Consider the following 27,153-nt stretch of genomic DNA (forward strand, 5'->3'; position numbering starts at 1 on the left):
CGAAAATGCGCACTGTGGGCTCGGAATGTCCAGAATAGAGACGATCGATGAGAACACGTAAGCAGTCATTACGCCATTGTTCAGTGCGGATGTAGTGCAGGTAGGAAATTGCCAGAACGCAAGAGTCGGTGTCATGCGCATAATATTCAGGGTGGTCGACAGGATGACGAGAGAGGCAGTCGGCGTCCTTGTGCAAATTGCCTGACTTGTATAAAACAGCAAATGAATATTCTTGGAGCCGTAGCGCCCGTCTACCCAATCGTCCAGTGGTGTCTTTAAGTGAGGATCGAGATCGAGCACAACGAGTGGTGATCAGTAACCATGGAAAATGTGCCGCTGTACAAATAGGAGCAGAATTTGGTGACTATCCAGACTAACGCCAGGAACTCCTGTTCAGTAATTGAAAAATTCATCTCGGTGGGTGACAGGAGGCGCCTGGCGTATGCAATTACGCACTCTGCCTTACGTTGGCATTGAACAAGTACAGCTCCAATTCCATGGCCACTGGCATTCCTGTGAAGTTCAGTGGCGGCAGATGGATCATAATGAGCCAGTAATGGGGAAGCCGTGAGCAAGCGTACGAGGGCGGAGAAGGCTTTGGTTTGAGCAAGGCCCCATGTGAAAGCAACGTCCTTCTTATGCAAGTCGGTCAGTGGGCGAGCAGTTTCAGCCAAATTTTTGATAAAATGACGGAAATAGCATAGTCCAACAAATATTCTTACGTCTGCGGCGGAAGACAGAACAGGAAATTTGTGGACAGCGCGAATCTTGTCAGGGTCGAGTTGAACGCCAGCGGCACTGACGAGTTGGCCGAGAACGTTAATTTGACAACGTCCAAAGTGGCACTTGGACAAGTTCAACTGCAAGCCGTCGCGTGCGATAAATTCTCAAGAATAGCCGATAGACGCGTTAGAAGACTCGTGAAAGTTAGTGAAAAAACTATGACATCATCTGGACAACACAGACATGTGGGCCATTTATAGCAGCGAAGCAAGGAGTCCATTCTTTCGAAGGTTGCCGGGCCAATACAAAGGCTTAAATGCATAACCTTGAACTGGTAGACGCCGCCAGCTGTTACGAAGACAGTTTTCTCACTGTTCATGTCATCTACCGAGATTTGCCAATAGCCTGATCCGAGGTCTGTTGATGAAAAGTACATGGCTCCATGCAAGAAGATCGACATTTAGGCGAGTTGGTACTGGTTGAACATCTTGAAGGGGCAGCGCAATAAGACGAAGACAGAAGGCAGGAACGCTGTCCTGTGTGTTCCTGCCTTCTGTCTTCGTCTTATTGCGCTGCCCCTTCAAGACGTCCCTGGAAGAAGTCCAAGGCGTTATCAATACGCGGCAAGGGGTAGACATCCTTGCGTGTGATTTCGTAGCCGTGTCTGCAATCCACACAAAAGCGCCAACTGCCGCCCTTCTTGACAAGGGCAACATGGGGACAGCCACGGACTGCCTGATGGCTCGATGACACCTTTAGTCAACATCTTATCGACTTTTCGTTGTATTACTTGTCCTTCAGTATGTGAAACACCGTAGAGCCTGAGGCTTATCGGATTGGCGGCTCCGGTGTAAATACGATGGGTGACCACCGATGTCTGGGCTAAAAGGCGGCCGTCAAGCTCAAAAACCTCACGGTAAGTTTTCAAGAGACCGTGGAGGTCAGCATCTTATGCTGTAAGATCACGTGAAGCCATCTTCCTAAGTTCTTCTGTGAGAGCCAGTGAATAGGAGGTTCCTGTAGAGCGCGACGGAATTTCGGCGTCAAGAGCCAATATCTCGCAATCGTTTACAGGCGAGATGTCGCCCATAGACACCTGGGAAGAATTTGAGTGCAGCAGTTAAAATTAAGGAGAAGGAGCGAAGTCTGATTGCCTGTAACAGTGAGCACCGGTATGGGGAACAGCCAAATTTCTTTCAAGCAGTGTGTAAACGGTGGAACATAGTTCATAGACGCTGTCAGGAACAGATAGGAGCGACAGCAAAGTGACGTACGTAGTGGCTGCAGGTGACAGGCGGATGTCTTCGGGACAGCATAACCGTGGCTGTGTGACTGGTGGACTATAGCAGACGTGGGGCAGTTCAAGCTCAATGACACTAGATGCGCAATCAAAGAGGGCTGAGTGGGACGATAGAAAGCCTAAGCCAGAGTATAACATCGTAAGGGCATTGTTCCAAACGGCAAACAAAACGGTCATTAGGTGCCCCGCGATGCCTATGCGAGCGGTGCACATATTAAGCACGGTAGGCATTCCTTTGTCGGCGGCGCGGAGGGTGCGTGATCCTGCGGATGTGAGAACTTTGTTCAGGCGTCAGCGCTATTGGGCACTCATAACGGATACGTGTGCGCCAACGTGAATGAGTGCTGGTACACTGACGCTATCGCGTGAAACGTCCATAAATTTCTGTTTGGTCGGCCAATCGATCAGAGGGTTTTGCAGTCGAGTCGTACATGCAGCATGTCCCCCGGGAGGCGCACCGCTTAGTTTTCCGGAGACGGGTGTTGGGGCTGTATCGGGGACGGTGCGTGACAAGCCTGCGGCGATAGCGACGATGGTCCACGCGCTGGCGGCGAAAGGGACTGGTGATGTAGGAATGACGAGGGACTGTTCCAAGGAGGTTCCAAGGAATATAACGTAATTCTTATTGTTCTTGTTCCCTAGTGAAATGGCGCAACCCACTCTGGGGGTTCGGCCTTGAATCGGGCGGTGAAAGAACCATTGGCATTTTAAACAATAAATTATGGTCAAATGAAATGAGTTTCACTAAATCAACCGGTCGATACAGTTCTTGATTTCAGCACATGTTAAAGGAATTTTGTTCTTTTGTACATCTTCACGCTGTGGACTTGTGCTTAATGTGATTCCAGATATTTGGCGAAAGCAGCGCTTTGTACCCTCACAGGTTTTTTTATAACGTAGCTTATACCCTGTTGGATGTGAAAAGATTCCGAAGACAGCAACACTATGATAGCAAAAATGAGCCATCCTTGGTGCACCGGATTACCGACATTTAGCGTCCCCCTGGAAGGCCCGGTGGTGCCCCTCACGACAATGCGATGTATCGGTTACCCTGCTACGGTGACGAATACGAAAATTAAATATTTACATGAGCAGTAGTAGGTTTGTGGCTATCGGTACCTTTGTGCGTCATTTGGGGATGTGGAACCACTGGGACGAAAGAAAGAGATACTTGGGACAACCAATATCGCGTATTGGCCTTTCTCTTACAGGACTGACCATAACACGCCAAGAAAGACACCACGGACAACACACGGGAAATTATTTGTACTTACTAATTGAAATAAAGGAATTATCAGTTAATTGAAGTGAAAGTGGTAGAAAAACAACTTGCGCGTAGGAGGGGAACCATCCCACGTCTTCGCATTACGCGTGCGTGGCTTTACCGATTGAGCTACCGCGGCGCCGTTTCACCCTCACTGCGTACTCGTGACGCGGGTGGCATAAGGATCTGCCGCATCCGCCGCCAAGGCTTGTGAGTGGTGGCGATGGCCAACACTCTCAGGATTAGTTCTAGTAGTAACACATAAGTACCCGAGAAGTTGGAAGGGAAGATGGCGCCGCGGTAGCTCAATTAGTAGAGCTTCGCACGCGTAATGCAAAGACGTGGGATCGTTCCCCACCTGCGGCAAGTTGTTTGTTTATCCACTTTCACTTATATTATTTGATAATTTTTATATTTCAATTCGTAAGGACAAGTAATTTCCTCTATGTTATCCTTGGTGCATTTTTTTTTGTTAATAAAACTCGGGCCCCCAGGTAATCCCTTTATTCTGGTTCGTTACATAACGGTGGTCTCGAATCCGGCGACATGGACGTCTTCATGTAGCACATGCGGGGTTATTGACCTGCTGCCTTCACCCAAAAGGTGACGCCTGCGGCATAAAGGATCATCCTCCGCCAAGGTATGTGAGTTGTGGCGCTGGCTCACACTCCCACGGTTAGTTCTAGTAGTAACACATAAATCCCCCAGAAAGTGGAAGGGAAGACGGCGCCGCGGTAGCTCAATTGGTAGAGCATCGCACGCGTAATGCGAAGACGTGGGATCGTTCTCCACTTGCGGCAAGTTGTTTTTCTCTTCCACTTTCACTTCCATTAATCGATAACGTGTTTATTTCAATTAGTATGTACAAGTAATTTCCCCTGTGTTGTCCTTGGTGTCTTTGTTTGTTGGCTTATCATATGATTAATAAAATAGGGCCCCTCGGTTAACCCCTTTCTTCTGGTTCTTTCAGGACTTAATATTTCATTTTTTGGTGCGAACTCCCTTGTTCAGGGGCGAAAGAAGTGGCATATTGTGCATGCGTATATCGTTGCCGCAGGGACGCTGACATATTAAACGCCTTTTCCCTCATTATTAGCCTGTTTGCTAAAATTTGGTTTGCATTGTTCTTTTAACTCTAGCGGCTTCATAAAAAAATTGGCATAAGCGCATTTAATAATTTATCACTATCAAAACTATAGTTATTTATATATTGGTTATACAGACCATGAAGTTAGCGGGAAATAATTCTGGTATTGGCAACATCAGAGTGTATGTTGCCATTGAAAAGCTTGGCCAATCCGCATCAGTGGGTAGGCACAACGTGTTAAAGGAAACATCGACATCAATGACAACATGTAGTTTAGGATCGACAAACTGAATTTAGGACTGATAAGTCATTATCACTAATTAAATTAGGAGTGATAAGTTATACTTGCTTTTCACGGATGAAACGCTATTTGTATGAATACGAAGCATAAATGAATCTAGTGGCACGATTTCGTATGGATTCAAGAATGTCTGTGACGGTAAATACTGGTGGATTCCCGAGGGGCAATGCCTATACTCTAACTTGTATCTGACATTATTTGTATTGTAGTAGCTTTATATTGTTCGAAGCGTTCGGTAAATGTTGTAATATCGACGACGCAGTACTACGCCGGTCTTCACTGCCGCATAAAGTGAGAATCTGTGGTGTTTCGGCGGACAGGCGTCGTTGAGGTAACGACTCGCCTCCGCGAAGCAGTCGCGCGGCGAGGGGTCCGGGAACTATTTTTTGCGCCGCCGCGGCTGCAGCCCACGCGGACTAGAAAGCCGCTAAACATAGGCCCCCGCACCTATTGCGGGCTGCCGCTGCAATGCCTTGCTTGCCGCCGTCGTCCCCTTTGCATAAACAGCACCTCGAACGTTCTCCAACGACCCACTGCTTTCAGTGGACGTCGCATCGAAGCCACCGCACTGCTTGGGTCGCGAATTCAGTGCTGATACTGCCGCCGCCGAGGCAGTGAAGTGTTGCACGTCGGCGGTGTCTAATTCCACGACAAATCTTGGCCGAGCTCCTGTTCTTCCGACCACTGCGGAATATTTTCTATTTGAATATTGCAAATGAACTTGGTGAATATTTAGGTAAGTGTCGACTTCTTATCTCTTCACATGTTGTGGCGGAACTTGTGTGCTTTTCTTTCTATAGACAGACAATTTTCGTGATTTATTGCGAGAGAAATTAGACCAACGCCTGAGGTGCATTCACGCCGTCGGCGCAGGCGTCGTGCTGTCCCACTATTGAAAGCGACGAGGAGGAGGGCGTCTCGAGAAACGCGTAGTTGCTTTCAGTTGGAAAAAGGGCGAAGCGAAGCGAGCTGCTGACGCGCCTGCTTGAGTGGCTCGGCTATGGCCGTTCCGCTGCTGGCGTTTTGCGCGCAGACCACAAGCAACTGGCGTGTTGAGCTGCTCTGCGCTTGTGCACGGGTCCTAACGTAAAACGCCTCAAACGCGAAGATAATTTTTTCTAACGGTGTTTTGACTAACGGCGGCGGTCAGTCTCATGAAGGGCTGGCGCCTGCAAGGCTACTATCCTCCTTATTCCAGCATTGTCACATGCCAGGTCGGTACTCTGTAGATGCCATTACCCTTACGAACACCTCTCGGAATGCGCCAGTCACCTGGCAGTCATTGCTGCCGTCACTGTGAACAGCCAGCCTCGAAAACGCAGGAGCGCCTCAGTTCAAGCGATGTCATAAGCCAGCAAACAGACGCCCATTGTATAATTTCGAATGGTGTGAGAACTTATACAAATTCGTTTCCCTTGAAAGAGAAGAATGCCATTCACCCGCATGAGCATGGAGCTACAAAATAAGCTCGTATGGGTTTCTCAGAAACAAAGTTTCGCAACTGAAAAAAAAATCGTCCTGCTCCGCGGATCAAAGCCAGGACCAACGCTTTTTAGAGCGGTTGCTCTACCATCGGAGCTAACTAAAAGGGCAGCTTATTGTAATGCGAGAGCTAAAAATTGACATCCTGAAGGAAAAAGGTCCAGTCTGCATCCAGTCTCTTGACGCTTCGTGCAGCACAAATTTATTTTCTAGATGTGCACTTCGTTGGAAAACGCAGTAGGAACAAATGCGTTGCGTTTTTAGCGCACGTGTACGAAAAACGCTACCAGATCACAAATGGCTCTCCAGGCCTAGGCGCGCATTGCTGTAAACATACACTGCGGATTAAAAACAGTGGTTTGAGCAGTGACCCTTCTTTGAAAATTTTTTTTCAAGTACTCCTTCAAATAAGTTATGTGTCCAGCTGTCTAATGAACTGTCGCTTATATATTGTGGGGTTCTCTCACCCATGCTCTTGGGACAAAGGAACGACAACAGAGTAGTGCTGACAATCACAAGGGAATTTATTGCACCTTTCATACATCAATGCCTGCTAGCCGAGTTGCTATCCACAAAACATGCCGATGGGCGCGCGACAAATCTAGAAGTCCGACTCACCGCGACCGGATAGCGAGTGAATATGTTCGCCCCATGCTGGATCCCAACGCCTGGTCGTTCGCGCGTACGGTCACGCGAACGGTGGCGCGTTCGAAGGCGGCCACGCGAGACGGTCTCGCAGAAGCATGGATCGGCACACGCGCGGCACGGCACGTCCGGACTGCTTGCTGTCCCGAACCCAAGAGAGAGCGCCTTGTCTTTCGGCGCCCGAGTAACCCCGCCTGTCGGTGGCGTTAGCAGCGCAACACTCGCGCCATCTCTCGTACTGCCCTCAACCACTCCGACCGCAGCGGGCGCCAGGCCACGCGGCGAAGCCGGATTACAGGAGACGCGCTATGCGGGAAAAACGTATCAGGGGACGCGCGAGAGTCGCGCATCCCCACAATATTTATATGGAATGTGACAATGTTGCATTTATGGCAAAACATTCTGCTAAAGTGCCATTTTGTCAATTTCGTGCCAGTGTTTCTCATCCAATGGTCTTTTTGTATCACGAACAATTTTGATTCAGATAACATTTATATTTACCTTTTTTAGGAACTTACCTGAGCTTGTGGTATGTCTCTTTGCCTCAATGTATCTATGTCTGCGCCTAACCATTTTCTCGCCAACTACGTTGTTCATGGTCTAGTGGGTAGACTTCCAGGCAGCTGCGCTGGGAAAACGGCGTTCAAAACCAGCCATTGGTAAAGCGTGGGTCACTGGGTATGTTACACTAGGTATGTGGTGCTCGTGAATTAGTTTCTGTGACGTTAACTTGGATCCCTGCGTATGTGCTACTGTGTTTGAGGCACTCTGCAATGAACCTCTTTCACGCCATCTTGGGTAACTGGGTATGTAATTCTAGGCATTTGCCGCTGATTAATCTACCATACTTTGACGCTATCTTGGGCCACAGGGTATTGGCCACTGGACATGTGCCATACTTCAATAAACATATTCAATGACAACTGGGGTCACTGGGGGTGCCTCAATAGGTATGTGCCGCCTTTCATAATAATCATTACATAAAACATATAATCAAGTATTACCCACGAACCATACGATAGATGCTAAATGCATTAAAGTCACCAATCATTTCTGCAAGGTGGATGCGCCGCCAATTTTAAGTACGAAATGCTTTTAGCTCCCGTTCTCGGTGACCTTCAAGAGACCTCGAGATAAAATCCAGAGCCGTTATTCGCGCACTCAAGAACAGAACGGAGCGAGGACGAAACGGGAAAATCCGGGCGTCTTTGCGAGAACAACACGTGACCATCCGGCAAACCAATCAAAACATATGAAAAGGCGGTCTCTGGCCCCCAACCCTTTGTACAGGACTGCATTACGTGCTGTAGTTAGTGCCCAAACAAGTTACAAAAATATTGATTCCGATTTCTTCCTAATGTGTGTTCAGAATATCACTCAAGCTGTACCTTTTAGTGCGCTGAGGTTTAATTTGTTGTTTGCAATAGCGACGTTCAAAAGGCAGGCACAGGGCACCGCACACGTCGTCGCCTTTTGGCACTGAGACAAGGTTGTCTGTGCTTTCTTGAACGCCATTTCAACGCCCGTTATTTCCGTGGCGCGGGTTTCGCGCCGCCTCGAGAGATGGCGCCTCGCTGCGTGACCAAGCCAGCAGCGTCCGGCGCTCCGCGGATTGCTGTTTGGCAGAGACAAAACTTGCGAGGTTCAATTCAAAACACCTACGTTTCGGCTCAGCAAGCGTTCACGCCTGTGTCGTATCGTGGGCGCATGCGCTTCTGTATCCTTCTTCATCTCAATGAAGTCGCCGTCAAAAATGCCGAGCAATGCAGCCAATGAAAGGAAAGCAGGAAGCGTTTTTCGGAAACCGATCCTATAGCGAGTTATACGTCAGAGAAGGACTGTGTCGACAACGCCAGGATTATGTGGCCGTTCACGAAAGTGGCAACACCGCCATGGACCGCGGCCGCCTACTTAAGGCCGCAGCCGACCGCTTGGACGCACGCTGAGCGAGCTGCACTGCTGGAAGCGGCTGAAGGCGGCGGCACCATAGGCAGCGAAAGACGTCGTGTGGGCGCAGTTGTTTCTTGCCACTTGTCCGTGACAGGAAACAGTTGCGTCCACATGGACCCGTGTGGTGTGGTCGGGTATGCCGTTGCGAGCATGCACTATACCCATTTTAAGATTGTGGCTAGTATCATCTCCAATCAATTTGCTTTGGCTACAACCATTTCCTGCTTAATCTACTCTCGATTGAGGGAGCGCTAGCATTTTTTTATCCTTACACTGCCAATGTCATATAACATAGCGACAGTTAAAAAACGTAAAAGCTCTACAAACTCGTTACCATCACTGTGCTGTGCTTCTAGATTCAAGAATAAATACAGAAAAATTAAATTATAGCTAATTTAGCCATCCCAGATCATAGCGTAATTTCTCTAAATTACCCACAAAATGTTTTTGCAGTAATAAAATTAGGCGTTTCATAAATATTTTTCTATTCACCATGTATCACGTATTATTGTGAAATGTATGTTAATGCTGAGGCAAACGAGCATTTTCTCCCCAGAATTAGTTGGTCGGTTCACCTTCATTTAAGCCTAGTATTGAGCCACAACTTTATAAACACGTATTGAAGTGTGTCGCGTTAATGGCTGCTCTATTTGGTATGAAATGATCCTTTTGCACTGACATTAGCCAGAATAATCGGGTGAAAAGAACAGGGCACCGAACAACTGAACTTCGTCGGGACGGGGACGGCAAGGACTGAACCCGCACCGCTCCAGGCCTGGATGAGATTGCGTCAGCCGTGTTCGAGACATCGTTCGGCCTCTTGATTACTCCCTCGTTAATGCATGGATTGTTCCTGACTGGAAACTTGGACAAATAATTGCCCTATTTTAAAGAGGAGCGGAATGCTATAGACTAATCGCACTCAGTTCGAATGTTATAAAATCAATAGAACGGGTATTGCACATTCGTATGATGAATTTTTAACGAATGACACATAATTAGGCACATATTACATTGGATTTAGACCTGGATGCTCGATATGGTGTGGACATACCGATTTAGAAGGACACACTAAGCTTGCTCGATGTGGCAGTTTGTAGATTTAGTGACCCTTGACTTAGCTAAAGCATACGACAACGTAAAACATGTCATAATTCCTTAATGTTTGAAATAACGTGAGTTTTTGTCGGTATAATATAAAGTAGATAAATGCATTTTTAATGATAGGAAATTTCATTAGTCCCAACGTGGGTTACTGACACCCAAAATATAATCAATCAAGAGCAGTTCCCCAGGGACCTGTCCTTTCTTCTGCTTTGGTTCACCTTTCGTTAAGCTCAATTCCATTGTGAAAGGCTATAGAAGAATGTGTCTATGCAGACGCCATAGCATCCTTTGCGTCTGTGAGTGATATTCACTCATTACAAAGAACACTGCAGTCGCATATAGGAACACTTGAAGCTGCGTTTTCGCAAATTAGAATGCCGCCTAATGTTTACAAATCTTGTTTGATTGTATTGCCATTGAATGTACCGGTTAATCTCTCTCTCTAAAACCGTCAGGAAATAATTTCGAATGTTGACCGCATCAAATATCTAGGTGTAATATACGACGCAAAACTGAGCTAGCACATTCCCATTGATGGTGCTATATCTAGGGCAACACACGCTGTCGGCATCATTAGCAAGCTTGGTCGAGATCGGCTACGCAGGAAAACTTAATGATGATTTAGCGCGTGTGCGTTCGACCGATATTGGAATTGGGGAGCGTACTATTTATTCTCTGCTGGGCCGCCATGCAATCCCTTGGTTCTTCTAGTGCCGGAGCCTCTGCAGAACTGTCTTGGTTTACCGAAACTTGTTGCAAAAAATGTTTTATATAAAAAAGTATTACTGTTAAACGTCCCTGCAGATTACGCATTATAACAGTAAAAACATATTTAAACATTTAGGCATCTTCTTTGTGACGACCATAATTTGTATTTATTGATGAAATGAGGGCATTTTTCGATGAGAATTCTGCCGCTTACATAGACATCAGGTTTTGTTTGCGCAGGCTGAGATGGATCCATTAAATGGTATATTACGCAAGATCATTAGCCCAGACAAGCCCTTGCCTAATATAAACATTGAAATTGCTATATTTTGAGTTTAATGATCTATTGAGAGGAAGACATTCGCATTTTATAAAAAATTTAGAGCGCTAAAGCACACACCACATACGCTCTGTAATACATTGCAAAAGGATGGTGGGCTAGTTGGTAATGCATTATTATAAAAACTTGAAGCGCTAAAATTTTAATTCCGAAAATTGGGCATTTCTTTAACTACTCAAAATATCCCCTTCTTCGGGGCTTCTTCATTGAGTACAGGAACACCTGCATGGCGATTTGCGACTATCTGTGTAACACAAGAAGGCTGCCATGTTAATTCTCAAAATCAATAATTGGATAGCTCATTAAATTGCTTACTCTGTGTCAGAAATTATTTTCATACGACATTACAAAAGCTTGCTATTTATACATCATTACAATTATTTTATTCTGTATCTCCCGGGCAAATGTACTTCCTAATTGTCATAAACCTTGCAGCTAACCCTGATCTACTTCTTCACTTGGGTTGTCCTTTTCCCCCCTTCCCTTTAACAGCCGGCTTATTGGCCAGCCCCGCGTTCGGGTAAGAGCCACAAATGAGGAACAAGCAAGCTGAACGCCCCATGAATGCCGGCATTGGCAGTGGTAGCAAGGTTCGCTCGAACTCCTCGGACGGTGTTCCAACTGCACGCGGATATTGGCGTGGTATGCAAGGCAACTACTGCGGGACAGAAGAAACAGCGCCTGGGGCCGCCGGTAGTGACCCACACGTCGACATCACGAGAGCATCACGAGTGTCAGTCAGCACCGACGAAATGGTATTGAATAACGGCAGCACTGGACTGCTCAGACAGAAAATACGCAGACCAGACCAGCTGAGCAGGAACGCTAATGCAGTCACAGTGCGCTCCATCAACACTCTCACGCGATCAGCGCAAGGCAGAACGCCATACGCCACCGTGGCGATAGAACGCGCAGTGGGGTTCATGTAAGTGAGGACGCCTCTCTAAAGCTACATTCACATAATAAAGATGTTTATTGTCTATCCCTTGATTGTGGATGGAAGAACATACTGAGGAGACGTCCTGCCCACTGTGCGCGCTAAGAGAAAAGTGTGGAGGAAGTCACGTGGTATTTTCCGCTGTAGCGGCCATGTTGTCGGGGAACAATGGCAGTTTTCGTTTGGTAGTGTGGGCTCGTGTGCGTTGCTACGTAGACCTCGTACCGTGGCAAAGCCTTCGTATGTGTAGGTTTGCGTTAGCCTCCGTGCTTCGTTCCGCCGTGTTGAAGAGAGCATGCTCTGCCGGCGGTTGTCGTGGCCAGGCGGCACTCGAAGACAAGCGCGAAACAAGCGCGCATACAACGCTGTGCACCAGGGACGAAGGACGACCATTTTTTCCATTTGTGGTGGAGTCATGCCAAATTGCCATCACAGGCCGAAACCCCTATGCTTCAGAATGTACGATAGACGCCTTGTAGGTGAGTGACAGTTTTGCGGTGTTTCGGCTTATGACAGCGGACGATGAATTTGTGGCCCGCAGAACGGCTACGCCGAAGGATGGGAAAGAATCGGATGTTATATGAGTAATAAATGAACGATCCTCCCTCACCGCAGACAGCTGACGTAGGTCAGCTCCCCCAGGTGAACGGCAATTAGCGCCACGAGCGCTAATTTCCCCCCTGGTGCATTGTAGACCAAACTCATGAGACAAAAAAAATCAAGCGTGTCTCCATGTCAACGCTTTTGTTGATGCGCGAGGGGCAAAGGCCACCCCGCTTGACGTCTGCTGTGCGCTTGACAAGGACACGTCTTTCTGTCTAGGCGTGAACGGAAACCAATGCCGCCTGTATTTATTTTCTCAAATTACGGCTTCTAATCCTCTTGTACTCGCATGATTGCAGCGCATTTGTGTGAGAACCATTTCTCCTCGAGATGTGCGAAGCAGCACGCCATGGCGTGCGGCTATTTTGTTTCGGCAAAACATGAGAAAGTATAGGAATATGGTATTCACTTATTTTATTAGCAACCTATCGCACAGCAAGACATTGAATACACAACACAATACCGTAGAACTGAGTATCTCATTATTCAGCGCAAATTGGCGCATTCTGTGCTACGATCAACTATAAGACAGCTTCCTACAATTTCTCAGGAAGAAGAGTTGCTACAAAGGCATGTTCATTTGCTGTACGCAACACAACTCTGGTAAAGCAATTTTCATCAAAATAAATATTTCAGAAACATTTCATCAAATATTTCTGATTAATAAGAACATTACGAAGAACAGCAGATCAACGTATTTAGCACACCAGTAAAAAACACTTTCCTTTCTTGTTCTACACAACGGGCACACTTCTCCAAAATATATCTTATACCTAGTAAATTTTCGGCACAGCTCTCGTTGTGATAATGGGCGGATGAATATTTAGATAATTATATTGAAAATGACTATAGTTTTTTTCATTTTTGGTTTGGTTTCGCGATACACGTAGGAACAGCAGAGCTTCATTCAGAGTCGTAACACTGCTAACAATGTATCGTTACGAGACTCTTCACGAGCATGTTGCAGATGTTTCCCGAAATTTGTCAGTTGAGATTTGGCAAGGAGAGAGTCGTGCATAGGTATTAATGAACGCGTAGCTTCGGGACATGGAGACATTTTTAAAAGTAAATCAAATCGGTTGCATTGAATGCACACGTTTTAGAGGAAAAAAGTTCTTATGGTAGACTATAGTCTAGCTTATCTTTCAATAAAGCAGCCACATTGCACAAGTTCCCGACCACACCAACGTGCTCCAGAAAACATTTCCTGTCTTTCCCTTCCTCGTGTGAGAATGGAGTGTCGCCTAGCTCCCCATGAGTTTGTAGAACTCCGGGCTCACATGATATCTCAACTTCGTTAGTGTTTTTCCTGCGGCAATCTTTAGACGGCTCGTTGGCTTCGCTGACTTCCGATACATTTGCGTATCATTTCTCGGTCTCCTCATGACGCCTGCACTCTACGGTGTGCATACTTATCGCTTTTGGTCTCGCTGCACCACATTTCTCCCGATATGTAATTTTGCCTTGGGGGTTCATGACATCTTCACGCACACCGAGTTCTGCAGAGCATTGGATCTGCATTGTTCTACGGCTGAAGAATTAGAGCCCCATTATGAGACGAAAATATATGATTTGTCCATCGTGAATAACGCTGCCCCCCTCCCAAAAGAAAGAGACACTGAACCTCTGGCACATGCATCAACAGTGAACAGAGCTAACAATCTGAAGTATTTTCTTCATGCAAGCCAGCACACTGAGATCCTCAATGCATTTTCGTTTCGCTACAAATGCATAGGCACAACCGGCTTGGCGCAACATCCACATCTCGCGCTGCAACAAATTGTGCAACGCCGTTTCATAGTGCAGCCGATAGATGACGCATGACCGAAATTCAGCATTATGCATACTAAGTAACTTCACCAATGAAGAACCCCAAGTTCTTTATCAGATTAGCATGCATAGGTTACTTCACACAATTATTGATATCGATTTACCTATTTATACTAAATTAACCTCTTTCCCAAGAAAGTAAGCCATTTGGAAGGCACCCTGACAGACAAGTAGAACAATCGGCAACAAGTCAGCAACCAGCGAAAAAGTCAGTATCATAGGCAGCTGCATGTGAGATGTCGGTAGCACAAAATATAAGTCGGCTACACAGACGTGACAAATTTGGCAATATGGCGTGTCTAGACATTGCTTCAATGCTAATTACAGTAACGCTGACATTGCAGGCGCCTTAATTCCCACGTACGTTCTGTCGACACACCCGACTACGTTCGTAATATTCCCGCGAAGTAGGGAGCATTGTTTTATGTATGCCCGCTCAGCCACAGAAATCGGGAAAGCTAGCCACCACTTACGCACTGCCGCATCGATAAACGCGTCAGACACATCTCTGAAAAAGCGGCTAACAGTAGTTTCCTGATGTCCAATGTAACGCTCGGCGCCGACGCTTCCCTGAAAACTCCCAGTCCCGTCGAAACGGAGGGCGCGGAGGACTTGCTCAACGACGGTGAGCGAATGAAGCTCGCCACGCTGTCTCCGCAGACGAGAGTCTTCGCCTAGCTCGTCACACAGCCAGCGCACTGATGTCTTCGACAGGAGAAAATGACGCTGAAACTACATGTCGGTCATGTAGGTGAACGGGTCCAGACGGTCATACTGCCGCTTGCTGCCGCTGGATGCAATGACACCGGCTGCTGCTGCCGCCGCCATGTTCCCGAGTTGAACTCGGAGCGGGTTTCGCGATGTACGAGGTTAGCACAGTTAGCACGAGTTCGCCTGACAATCAAAACCAGAGGTCACGCCCCGCGCGAGGCATGTAACTCTTGTGCGCTCACCCACCACGGTTGGGCCACGCCCAACTTATCTTTCGGCAACAGCGACGCGGTGTAGAGCTGAGAGGCATCAAGAATCTTGACCGTCGACATAAAACACGCACAACGCGCTGTCATCGGTGATGTACTGAGCACCACTATCAAAAAGAAAGCGTTGACTGTCGCTGGCTTAAGCATACATCTTCTCGGGCTGAGATGGCCCCACAACAGAGTTTTATTACCTGCATTGTGGCGACGTAGCACACGGTAAATAATTATCGGCGCGTCACTGTAGCTGCTTGCAAGGCGTCGATGCGCCGAGGGGGACGACGATGCTGACGAGTGCGTATCGCAGCAGTCGTTTGACATGGCTGCTCTGTCATCGGTGATGCATCGGAGCCATAGCGTCGTAAACATGATCAGCGTCCGAGAATCGCTCGCTCTTCTAGACCCAGTGCAATGGCATTTCTTCATCACAAGCACTGCGCACTCAACAGTTCCAGCACCTTTCTCCTTTCGAAGTCTCATTTCATAACTGCACACAAGAGCCATCACCTGCCAAAATGCGATTGCTGCGGTGTCGTTACGATATCCATCTGCGATCGCTGCTGACTCCAGCAGAGGTAATCCGCGAGCACCTTGGACTGCACAACACACTCAAATTCTGCGTACATTCGCTCAGAGGCACCGTCACTATGCAAGCGATGACAAGCGATGAATTGTGTCGCTTGGATGCACGCACTTTTTCGCAATGTATCGCAGAGGCTTCGCGCACGAACATAAACTGGTACATTTTTACTGAACTGCGTCACTACGGACCCTAAAATAACGTACCGCCATTTTGCAGCGACAGCCGTTGCTCCCGTATCTATGACTAATGTGCCATTTTTAGTTGGTAAAGCCGGGGCCTTAATGGCCTAGTAAAGCGCCTGCGATGAGCAGCCGTACCGCGGCGCTGCGTTTCTATTCCCCTAATAGAGAAAGATTGGTCATGACCAATGGAGTCATGACCGTGGTCATGACTGACTTTATTGAGAATAGCATTGCAGCCTCCCTAGGCGACTTCTCATCCAATGAACTCCCTCGTGCGTGCGACCCTCTTCAATGTGTCCGCTTCTAAGCTTTCGCCTCACTGTCGCCACTCACGGCAACAAGTGCAAAATTTAATAATTTGCTCGATCTCCGTTTGTCATCAGAAAGTTCTAGCATTCAAAACGAAAAACACATACTTAAAGAAATAAAAATGTTCGTTATTTTATTTGTTGTATTTTAACGTATTCGTTTGAGTGCAAGTATAGGTGCAAGAATGAGCTGCATGTACCCTGTTCGCATTCGATGGAGGATAGAAAGATAGTGCCTGAAAAAGGAGGCACGCCCTTGACGCGCCCGGGAAAGGCGGGGCAAGCGGCTCACGGCAAGTGTGCAGACAGACAGCGGGACAGTCACGGTATTGTTAAGTTGCGATAATCCGTTGATAACAATACGCGGCGCTGGCGCGTTTCGTTGTGCAGCCTTCTGCGCTTGAAATGTGGAAGCATCGTGCCCTGCAGGGTGGGCTCATGTTGTCATACACGGCTTTCTGTCTACATATTTTTTTTTTGCCTGTAGCTTTTGCGCGTTCCGCGCTGTCTCCGTTCACTGACTGCCGTCGAGCAAAGTCGGGTAAAACTCGGGTGAACGAGAAACTCGGCGCATCCTGCGTAGCGCCCCAGGCATCTCGTTTATGCGTGCAGTCGCCTGTCGGGCGTTGGCGTCGGCCACGAGACCTACTTGAGCTCTATTCAACACATGCCGCCATTCTCTCTTGATTTTGCACCATCGGGTTTCATCTGAAATGCTTCAACAGCCCATTTATATTTGCAAAATTTGGCCACCCTGTCAACGTAATGGTTCCTTATTTTTAGGCCACCTTTTATATTTAGGCTAATGCTATCCCGAGATTTCCAGCGGTTTCACCTTTCCCAAAATGCCCGCATTTTTGTCGGCCTCTGTTCATATTTTGGAGGATTTTTAATAGACGTTAAAACCATTGCATGGCCCCCTGGCAACGCTGCTCAAAAAGTCATTTTATTTCTCTGAGGTCTTGTGCAAGCCTTCTTGCCCTTCATGAACCTCAGGGTTTCCCTGTCCCTTGTATGCCATTTTGGCGACTACAATCCCACGGAAGTTGGCAACGATATAATGTCCATGGCATTAAAGCCGTTTAAATCAATTCTACCGTGGAGACGACAGCCGCTTTTGCTAACTGTGAATGCAAATATTGCATGAATGAGCGCCATTATTAAGCATATAAATTGGTATTCTAAAAAATTATGCGGATCTCACTTATGTGCGAATTGATGTAAACGAATCTTTCTGTGTTCTTTGTTGTCATTGTCGTACGTAATCTCCACAGAGTAGTCAGGCACCCTCTAATGAAGTGCTGTCAATGTTTCCCTGATTACGCCCGCCATTGTGATGCAAATAAATGTAACTTCAACTCATTTGCTCAGAAATAAACGCTGAATGAAACGCTGACGTCATCCTGAACAAGATCATCAAGCGCCGTAGTCCTCGATCTTATGATGCCCCTATTGGCAAGGTTATTTTCGTGTTTTGTGTTTTTTTGGGGGGGGGCGATGTGCTCTTGTACCGTAGAAATGTCCCTCGGACGTCTCTAATGAGCTCGTTTTGATTCTCAAGCACCCAATGAAAACAGACATTGCCGCAACTCAAGATGTCCTGGTGGCAGGCCACCATGGCGTGTGTCGCAAGTATGAATACGCTGATTCATTTCGCTTGGCATATACTATTTTACCCGTCATATTTCGCCACTTTCATTTTTCAAACTATGCCAGAGCTCGAAAAGGCCGGCCAACTCACTAGGTCCCTTTCCTCTGTTTACTTCCGCAAAGTGGGCATCTATCGCTGTGCTTACCAAATATGCCCAGCGGTATACTATTACTCAAGCCTTTCTGGCAACCTGAGCAACTGAAGTCGCAGGCTTTCTTAACCGGCATCGACGTTCAATATGGCTATCCTCAAGTACTTTTCGCGGACTTTTCTCACCACCTTCTCTCCAGTGTCATCTATTACACTACTCGCTCCTGCTAGACAAAACACAAACACGCAACGGCCTTAATGAAGTATCAATTACACGCTAGCTTACATGCTGTCAATGTACCTTTCCGCTGAGCACCGGGATTGGAGCGTGGTCCTGTCTATGGGGACATTATCGGCCTACAGCCTCGCTCAACAACACTGCTCGTTACTCATCACTTTTTTTTTCGACAGCAGCATACTGTATTTGCTCTGAATATACTTTCGGCTTTAGGTGTGCCCTTGCACGCCCAATTATTCTGTTACGTTGACGGCCACCGTTGTCGTCAGGCTGCCGCCTCGTTCTGAGCTTCGCCCTCACCAGAGAGCACAGAAAGCTGATCGAGTGGAGGCTTCATATCGTACGTACCAGGCATAGCGCGCGTCAGCAGCAAAGCTATCCTAGAGTTGTGCGACGCGCTTCAGAAAAGCTTGTGATGCGCGAACCGAAAGCACTGGGAGATTCCTTATTAGAATCTAGGCAAAGCAACCGCTTCTTCCCTTTGCAGCCACGCGCCGCGCGAAGGAAAGTTGCCCCGAGTGTATTGCGGTACGTGCCATTTTCAGATCCAGCGACCTGTTCGTTACAGACACAACAGCCACGCCAAAAGAAAGCGTTTAGCACCGTCGTTGAACAGGACCCGCAACTAAACGTCGATTTCAAAGCGCTGGGCTCACGCATCAACCATACGGTACAATCGAGAGCTGGGAGGCTGCGTGTGTGTGTTATGCTTCCGGTCTGGTAACTCTGTGAGCCTCGGAAATGACGTTGTTGCATTCGCTGAGATTTTTGACAGTGTTTTTCACGTCAAATTTGGCAGGAAGTCTGGCAACAGTGACCCAAAGGTCTGGCAACAGACTTTTGCTACACCAATCAGAACTCTCTCCAATATTCGAGTTCGTGCGTGCCGCGGGATGCAAACAAATATCCGCGGCCGACGCTGCAGACGCAGCACAGACGCAGCAAACTCGCGACGAAGACAGCATGTCTTCAGCGGCTGCAACGAACCCTAACCGTCAAGTGAAGTGAAAATATATCACGCAGCAGACTCAGCCGACTCAGCACAACACACAAGGAAGACACCATGTTTTCAGCGGCAGCCACGAGCACAAGTGACCCCGTCAGGTTGCGTTGAAGCCGAGAAGACTACTATCGTTGCTGCTGGAGCAGCGCTTTCGGACGGCGGGTGCTGACGGCAGAATTTTAGGCGCAGGCCTGAAAAGCTGTCTAAGAGGTGTTGCCGCAGCCTTGGAGCCGCCGTGGCATGATGTTCGTCTGTACCCAAGGCAAAAAGACGTGGCTGGGAGTAGCTTCCCTATGGACAGGAAGCGATAGCAGATATAAAAATAAGGAATTTAGTGCTTGCATGAGAAGCGATAATGATGAGTTCAGAAAGTCGGGCCAGATGCTATTAGTGCGAGATAGGAACTCATACAACGGCGATTTAGACGGATATACTGATTACAACGGTCCTCTAGTACTGGATCTATGTGATGAACAGAATCTGATGGCCGTTAACAGGGATAATATATGTCATGGACAGCTAACGTGGCAACGTGGAAAGAGGCGGTCATGTGGAGACTGCGCCTTAGTCTCAGGAATGGTCTACGAAATGTACCATATGATAATATACCAGCATGGAAAAAATTGCCTCGGTAGCAATCGCTCACGCTTAACATTAAATTTTGATAGCGATACTAACGCAAAACACGAACCAGTAGCATCGGAATTTTTAAAAAAATTATGTAAAGCAAATAACATAGATTGCATAAACCAGAGAAGAAAATTGAGGCGTTTCCTGCAATAGTCTGGGAATATAAGGAACTGGTCGACGTTATGCCGAAGGAGATAAGACAAAAAGAAAAAAGAAAACTGCTGGATTGGAAAGAATAAACTATGTAAGTGGTGGAAGAAGGAAATAAAACAAGCTACAGATGAGCGTAAACAGGCGTCTAGCAATCATCGAGGAGCCATAAAGTAGGAATTGCACGAAGAATCAGTGCTCCTTGTGAGATGGAAGAAATACCGAGAAAAATGAGCTCGCGCAAGAAAAAAAAGCGCGAGTGAACCCCCCCCCCCCTTCCATTGCGTGCATAACATTCGCAAAAAAGGCCAAGACGCCCCAAAAATCTTCTAAGCACTCGTAACCCAGAACTGAAATTCACCAACTGCTATAAGGGATGAAGACGGTAACGTCTACGAAGGAGAGAATGCGCAGCGTTACATCACAGACGTTACTAGGAATAACTTCGGTACAAAGGAACGCGTAGTCCCGACTCAAGTAGATCCAGCCACACTAGAGAAGCCTGAGAGATCAAAATTTTGTATAGGAAGCTGTTACTGGAAAATAAAACGAGGAGAAAATTTCCTTTATAACACGGCTGCGGCATCTCATGAAACCCCAAAATAGCTAATCAAAAAACTCGGTCCAAAGCGCAAGGGACTGCTGACTAATGCTTTAGGCAAGTGGGCAGAACTAAGAAAATTCCGATTGGATGGCATGAAAGCAAGATGAACCTCATCTACAAAGGCAAAGGTGATAAGGAGAAGACGAGCTCGTACAGGGCAGTTACAGTAACGTAGGTGATATATAGAATGGCAATGGAAGCCATAAATCTTGAATTATTGAAGTGGGTGGAGTAAAATAATGCACTAGGAAAAGTGCAAAATGGGTTCGGACCAGGCAGCGTCTTTGAGGATTAGTTTGTACTAAGTCAGCGCATCGAGATTTCAGTAGCTCAGTACAAACATTTATAGATAACATTTCTAGATATAAAGGAGCCTACGACAGTGTAGACAGGGAATTCTTATGGGATATCCTTAAACACGGAGTCATAGATGACGATATCGTGGAGCCGCTGGGGAGATATACAGAGACAACCGAGTGTAAGTTATATGGGAAGGCCCAAAAGGTAATGAAACGGTGGGAATTCACCAAGGACTGAAGTGAGGATGTCCTCTTTCTCCATTGTTATTCACGCTTTATGTTAAGGGCACTGAGACATCGACTGGAGTACAGTGAATTAGGGTTTCATTTATCTTACATGCGTAATGGACAAATTGTGCAACATAAGCTACCTGGGCTGATGCATGCGGACGACATAGGGATATTAGCGAACAACAAAAAAGATTTGCAGATACTTGCGAATATATGCGGCAACGTATCGACAAATCTAGGCCTCAAGTTTGACACAGAGATATGAGGAATTATGATATTTAATGAAGAGAGGAATAATTATAATACGTGGTGCCGATTCAACAGGAAGTCAAGCCCATAGTCAAGGAATGTAAATACCCCGGCGTATCTTTATATAACCTAAGGAAAGGCTGACTCAAGCACCAGCCTAGAGAATATGAAAACAAAGGAGAAGCGGAATGCTGCAATAATGGAATGGAGCACTGTGTGGCCACAATAAGTATGAAGTGGTGGGTTGAATCTGGAAGGAACTAATGGTGCTGACACTAACGTTCACAAATGTCATCCTATGCTTAAAGTCTGATATTATGTCAGGGTTCGAACTTAAAGAAAGAACGGCAAGCCGATTGGCTTTGGGAGCCCACGGTAAAACCACAGCTGAGGAAATGCACGGTGACATGGGTTAGGCCTATTTTCAGCCAAAGATGCACAGAGCAAAATTTGTTTTGAAGAAAGACTCATGGACATGGATGCAAGGAAAAGGTAGCTAAAGTACAGGAGTGTCTTTACTTGGGAGGCCACCTTAAGCACTGTCCCCGCCATAGTACGCTCTTGTCTGCTTGTGATAACCATGTTCTCTTGCACGTGTGCAACTGATTGCGATGAAGTGCGCGCGAGTACATATTCATAACCTTTTTTTGCAATAAACACCAGTTGGAACTTGCGCTTTTCCTTGTCGCCCTTTTGTGCCCCGTGTCCACTCATGTGCTAGTCACTTCAGCATGGAATAGCAACTAGCCCGGACTCACACCCTGCTTTACTTAAAAACGCGTGGACACGGAATGGCGGAAGAGGTCGAGAAAGCTGGCAACCAAGCACACAGTAATTGAAGCTGTAAATAGACAAGCAGGAGTCATCAGCAGAAAGAAGCGGGAGGAACAACAGACAGTTAATTGTATGCGAAGAATGGAAGGAAAAAGGACTGTGGAGATTTACAAGAACAATTAATAAGTTAGAAGGAAAATTTGTACTATAACACCAAGGGCAGCGCCTAGCTATTTGAGGCTCAAGCCTGTTGCTTCGGAAGAAAAACATAGTGAAGGAAATGTTAGGAACTAAGTGAGGCATGTGCATGCTGCAGCGAAAATCTGGAGACTACTGAGGAAATCCTATTGGAATGGGAAGGGATTCACCCAGTGAGAACCATAGGTTACGTGCACCTTCTCAAAACCCTTGGGCTTAAAGTGGACGTCAGTCGGTGAGCAGTCGAGATAAGCAAGATACGCTTAGGGTATTGATGGAAAGAAAAATGCAGATATGACCGGATCCCTTACAGTCGTAGCTAGTGGTACCAGGCAGATTTTGAAGAAAAAAAGAATAAGTAGATGTATACAAAAATGCTATACACAAAGCATGTGTAGCATACCTGAGTAAATCAAGTCCGCAAAGTGACTATTTGTCGCCGCCCCGTTTCAAAGGGGATGCCATTAAATCACCTAGCGCGAGAGAGGAGCATGCTTGTTACATGACGCGTTTCTCGGCGTTGGCACGGCGTCACACATTTGGGAAGCCACGCGCAGGCTTCGCGGCTGCGGCGCTAGATGACGTCGAATCTTCTTAGAGAAGCGCCAAAGGGGAATCCCTAACAGTTTACGCCTTAGAGATAACTTGTTTCGACGGTGGCAATAAGTTGTGTCGCTGCATCGATTCAATGCTAAACGCATTACCGGCATCTGCCATGGTGAGATAGGTTGCACCGATTTCTTTGGGCATGGCAGTTTCCCAGTCATTGTACAAAATAGGAATGCGAAAGTAAGCAAATACATTGTACCGCCCATAGGACAATGATTTGAATATGCCTTTTCTTTTAGTATTGTGGACTTCGCTTTTCCAAAAGCCCTTACAAACTTAAATAGAACAGCCACAACAGGACCTATACCTAACTTCCTTCAAGCTTTGAATGGGCCAAACTCTACCGAACCGATAAGAAGCTCATTGTTTTGTCGGAAATTGTCAAAGCTTGGACTATTAAAAGTAATTTTGGAGTAATGCGTTCCATGAACATGAATTGAGGAGTGACTCTGCTTTCTATGATATCGAACAAGTTTATTTGAAGTGAACTTGAATGTTAGCCTTCGTTTCCGTGCTTGTGTTTTAGCAACTAATGGTTGATTTCTTTAATTTTTGCAGGGTGCCAACATGCTAGCGACTGCGTATTTTTCATCCGACAAGCAGGAGTAACGACACTTGTCATTTTCAAGCTCTCGGCATTCAGTTGCTTCGAAAGAAGCACGATGCCGACATCAGTCTACGTCCAGTGATTTGTGCGAAGTTCTGAGAGAGCTGACAGCCAAAGACGCCATGGCTTCGGCCTGTTTCGACGAGTCCTTCGTGACACCGCACCTCGAGCTGAGCGCCGACGAATGCGAGGCCCTGTACCTACAGTCAGTGTACCGCTTGGACACCCTGGACCGAGCCTGCAACGAGATGCGCTATCTGCTTCGCGACATGGAAGCGACCGAGCAGCGGCTGCGCGAGTTGCGCCACAAACATTCCAACCTCACCAAGCAGATCAACAACGCCCAAATAGACATCGACAAGGTCGACGAGCGCCAGCGAAAATGCAACGTGGTCGTCTTCGGACTGCCGGAGACCGAAGTGGATGCGGAGTGGTGCGGTGAGCTTGTGCTTAAGCTCGTTAACGAGCACCTCAACTTCTCTCTCGCCCTGGACCAAATCGTGAGCGCGTATAGACTCAAATCTGCTTCGTGCCCCAGGCCTATTCTGGTAAAGCTTACTGGAGAGGCCAAGAAATGGGAACTGCTCAGAGCAAGCGGCCGGCTTAAAGGAACGGGCATCGGGATACGCGAGGACTTTTCCTACACCGTGCGCAGGCAACGCAGGCTGCTCTCCAAGAAGATGCATGAAGAGCGGCGTGCCGGCCGCAGGGCGTGCCTGGACTGCGACACCCTGAAGGCAGAGGGTCGTGTGTTTGTGTGCGACAAGTACTGCGAGAACGTGGTCGAAGTGTCAGCTTATGGCGTACGGGTCGAGGGCGTCGCCGGGTCCAAGGGAGGCGTAGCTTCAGAGCTGAAGCTAGACGCGCACTGCCTGAGCCGCGACTGGCTCGAGAAGCACTCTGAGATCATATCGGAGAAGATGAGGATTTTGAATGGCAACTGTGGCTAAACTTGGCGTGCCGTCTGTGCAGGAGAAATTTGTGCTCAGTCTATTATTGCAGAAATGATCATGGACACCGGTGTTGGCACTGTTTAATTAAATGGGATCTACGCAAGCCAAATTAGCACAAGATTCAATATATAGTAACTCACACGATAGCGTCAACACGTAAGTATCACGAAGTTAGAAAGCAATTCCACTAAAAACACATATGCGTTTTTTTAGTAACGCCATTCAAGTAAAACACAAATATCAAATGCAATTTGTATGAACCAGTTGTACTGTCCAATGGATTTACTTTAGCCAATTGGAGAGCTGAATTATTTTTCATATTTGCAGAGTGCAGCTCAGTCTAAACGGCAACTATCAGAATTTATAGGGGCTCAAAGGCAAAGATTAAGTCAAGCTAAATTAAGAGATTAGTATTTGATAACTATTAAGAGATCTATCGAAAAAGAGCTTTAGTAAGCGAGAAGTTGAGGTAAAAGTAGGACACGATTTGAAGCTCTACCGGGATATACCACTACTAGTCCGATGGCGGCACAACGTTTTATTATTATTGTGCTCCTAATGCTCAGCCACTAATAATAAAGATATCACGTGGATTATCAGATTTTGTCAGGTTGCACTATTAGATGGAAGAAAATGCTGCTTTTCCAGTTGTGTTGCACTCTTAGAAGAAAGAACTCATTGACGTCACTCTCGACACCGACTCGTGTGGTCAAAAGGCTTGTTGTTGGTAGACCTTACGCGGCTCGCACTCTCAGGTTTTGATAAATTTGTTACAGGGCTCCAAATTTCAAGTTTGCCACGAGACTGCAGCGCCACTCCTCCTAGCGTAGAGCCGCGTCACTGTCTCTCAGTGTGCGTGCGAAGAACCACAGACTGCCATCCACAGAATCAAATAAGCCGGAATGCTAAAGATTCCCTGTTTTCCTGAACAATTGCTGGTATTCGCGGTAGCGCTGCTGCTTCGCCACAGTGAAGAAAGTTTGCTTGTGATGGAAGACAATGTCGCTGCACATCGACGTGTCTTGAGTGAGGCATTGAAGGCTGGCTGGTTTGCGCGTACGACGCGCAAAGTGCTTTCATGTGTTTCTTGGACAGCGCATGCAGGATATTTCGACAACACAAATAGTTGGTTGAGTTCATTTCTCATTGCAGGCGTGTGAATGCGCCTAAGGGACAAAGACAAAAGAAAGCACAAGGCGCACGTAGCGCATACTTTTGACTGATTTGTTTGAATCCCTGTCATCATATATTATGATCATCATCATCATAAGCTTGGCTACGCCCACTACAGGGCAAAGGCCTCTCCGATACTGGCCATGTTGTCCCTGCAAACTTCTCAATCTCATCCGCCCACCTAACTTTCTGCCGCACCCTGCTACGCTTCCCTTCTCTTGCAAACGAGTCCGTAACCCTTAATGACCATCGGTTATCTTCACTCCTCGTTACGTGCCTTGCCCATGCCCATTTCTTTTTCTTGATTTCAACTAAGATGTCGTTTACCCGCGTTTGTTGCCTCACCCAATCTGCTCTTTTCTTATCCCTTAACGTCACACCCATCGTTCTTCTTTCCATAGCTCGTTGTGTCGTCCTCGATTTAAGTAGAACCCTTTTCGTAAGCCTCCAGGTTTCTGCCCCGTACGTGAGTACTCGTAAGACACAGCTATTATACACTTTTCTCTTGAGGTATAATGGCAACCTGCTGTTCATGACCAGAGAATGCCTGCCTAACGCACCCCAGCCCATTTTTATTCTTCTGATTATTTCAGTCTCATGATCCGGATCCGCGGTCACTACCTGCCCTAAGTAGATGTATTCCCTTACCACTTCCAGTGCCTCACTACCTATCGTAAACTGCTGTTCTCTTCCGAGACTGTTAAACATTACTTTAGTTTTCTGCAGATTAATTTTAAGACCCACCCTCCTGCTTTGCCTCTCCAGGTCAGTGAGCATGCATTGCAATTGGTCTCCTGAGTTACTAAGCAAGGCAATATCATCAGCGAATCGCAAGTTACTAAGGTATTCTCAATTAACTCTTATTCTCAATTCTTCTCAATCCAGGTCTCTGAATACCTCCTGTAAAAGCGCTGTGAATAGCATTGGAGAGATCATATCTTCCTGCCTGACGCCTTTCCTTATTGCGATTTTGTTGCTTTCTTTATGGAGGACTACGGTGGCTGTGGAGCCGCTATAGCTATCTCAGTATTTTTACATACGGCTCGTCTACACCCTGATCCTGTAATGCCTCCATGACTGCTGAGGTTTCGACTGAATCAAACGCTTTCTCGTAATCAATGAAAGCTACATATAAGGGTTGGTTATATTCTGCACATTTCTCTATCACTTGATTGATAGTGTGAATATGGTCTATTGTTGAGTAGCCTTTACGGAATCCTGCCTGGTCCTTTGGTTGACAGAAGTCTAAGGTGTTCCTGATTCTATTTGCGATTACCTTAGTAAATACTTTGTAGGCAACGGACAGTAAGCTGATCGGTCTGTAATTTTTCAAGTCTTTGGCGTCCCCTTTCTTATGGATTAGGATT

The 27,153-nt window shown here is 46.8% G+C and overlaps 1 protein-coding gene and 1 non-coding gene across 3 annotated transcripts; both read left to right on the plus strand.

Moving 5' to 3' along the window:
• The first annotated feature begins 4,015 nt into the window (after nt 1-4,015).
• Nucleotides 4,016-4,087, plus strand: TRNAT-CGU (transfer RNA threonine (anticodon CGU)). The gene has a single exon. It is a non-coding gene; the product is annotated as a tRNA-Thr (tRNA).
• Nucleotides 4,088-5,106: 1,019 nt separating this feature from the next.
• Nucleotides 5,107-25,690, plus strand: LOC142578585 (uncharacterized). Of its 2 annotated transcripts, XR_012827262.1 has the most exons (3): nt 5,107-5,411; nt 23,612-24,769; nt 25,390-25,690. XR_012827262.1 is itself a non-coding variant. In XM_075687975.1 (2 exons), the coding sequence occupies exon 2, from the start codon at nt 23,783-23,785 to the stop codon at nt 24,608-24,610; it is 828 nt and encodes a 275-aa protein (XP_075544090.1). In that variant the 5' UTR covers nt 5,107-5,411; nt 23,612-23,782; the 3' UTR covers nt 24,611-25,212. The 2 variants fall into 2 exon arrangements, 1 of the variants encoding a protein (XP_075544090.1); XM_075687975.1 differs by lacking the exon at nt 25,390-25,690 and having other exon boundaries at nt 23,612-25,212.
• Nucleotides 25,691-27,153: the final 1,463 nt, after the last annotated feature.

This window comes from Dermacentor variabilis, chromosome 4, assembly GCF_050947875.1.
Source record: "Dermacentor variabilis isolate Ectoservices chromosome 4, ASM5094787v1, whole genome shotgun sequence".
Taxonomy (NCBI): Eukaryota; Metazoa; Arthropoda; class Arachnida; order Ixodida; family Ixodidae; genus Dermacentor; species Dermacentor variabilis.

Coding starts and splice junctions, on each gene's coding strand:
- LOC142578585 (XM_075687975.1), top strand. CDS start 23,783: ATGGCTTCGGCCTGTTTCGACGAGTCCTTCGTGACACCGCACCTCGAG.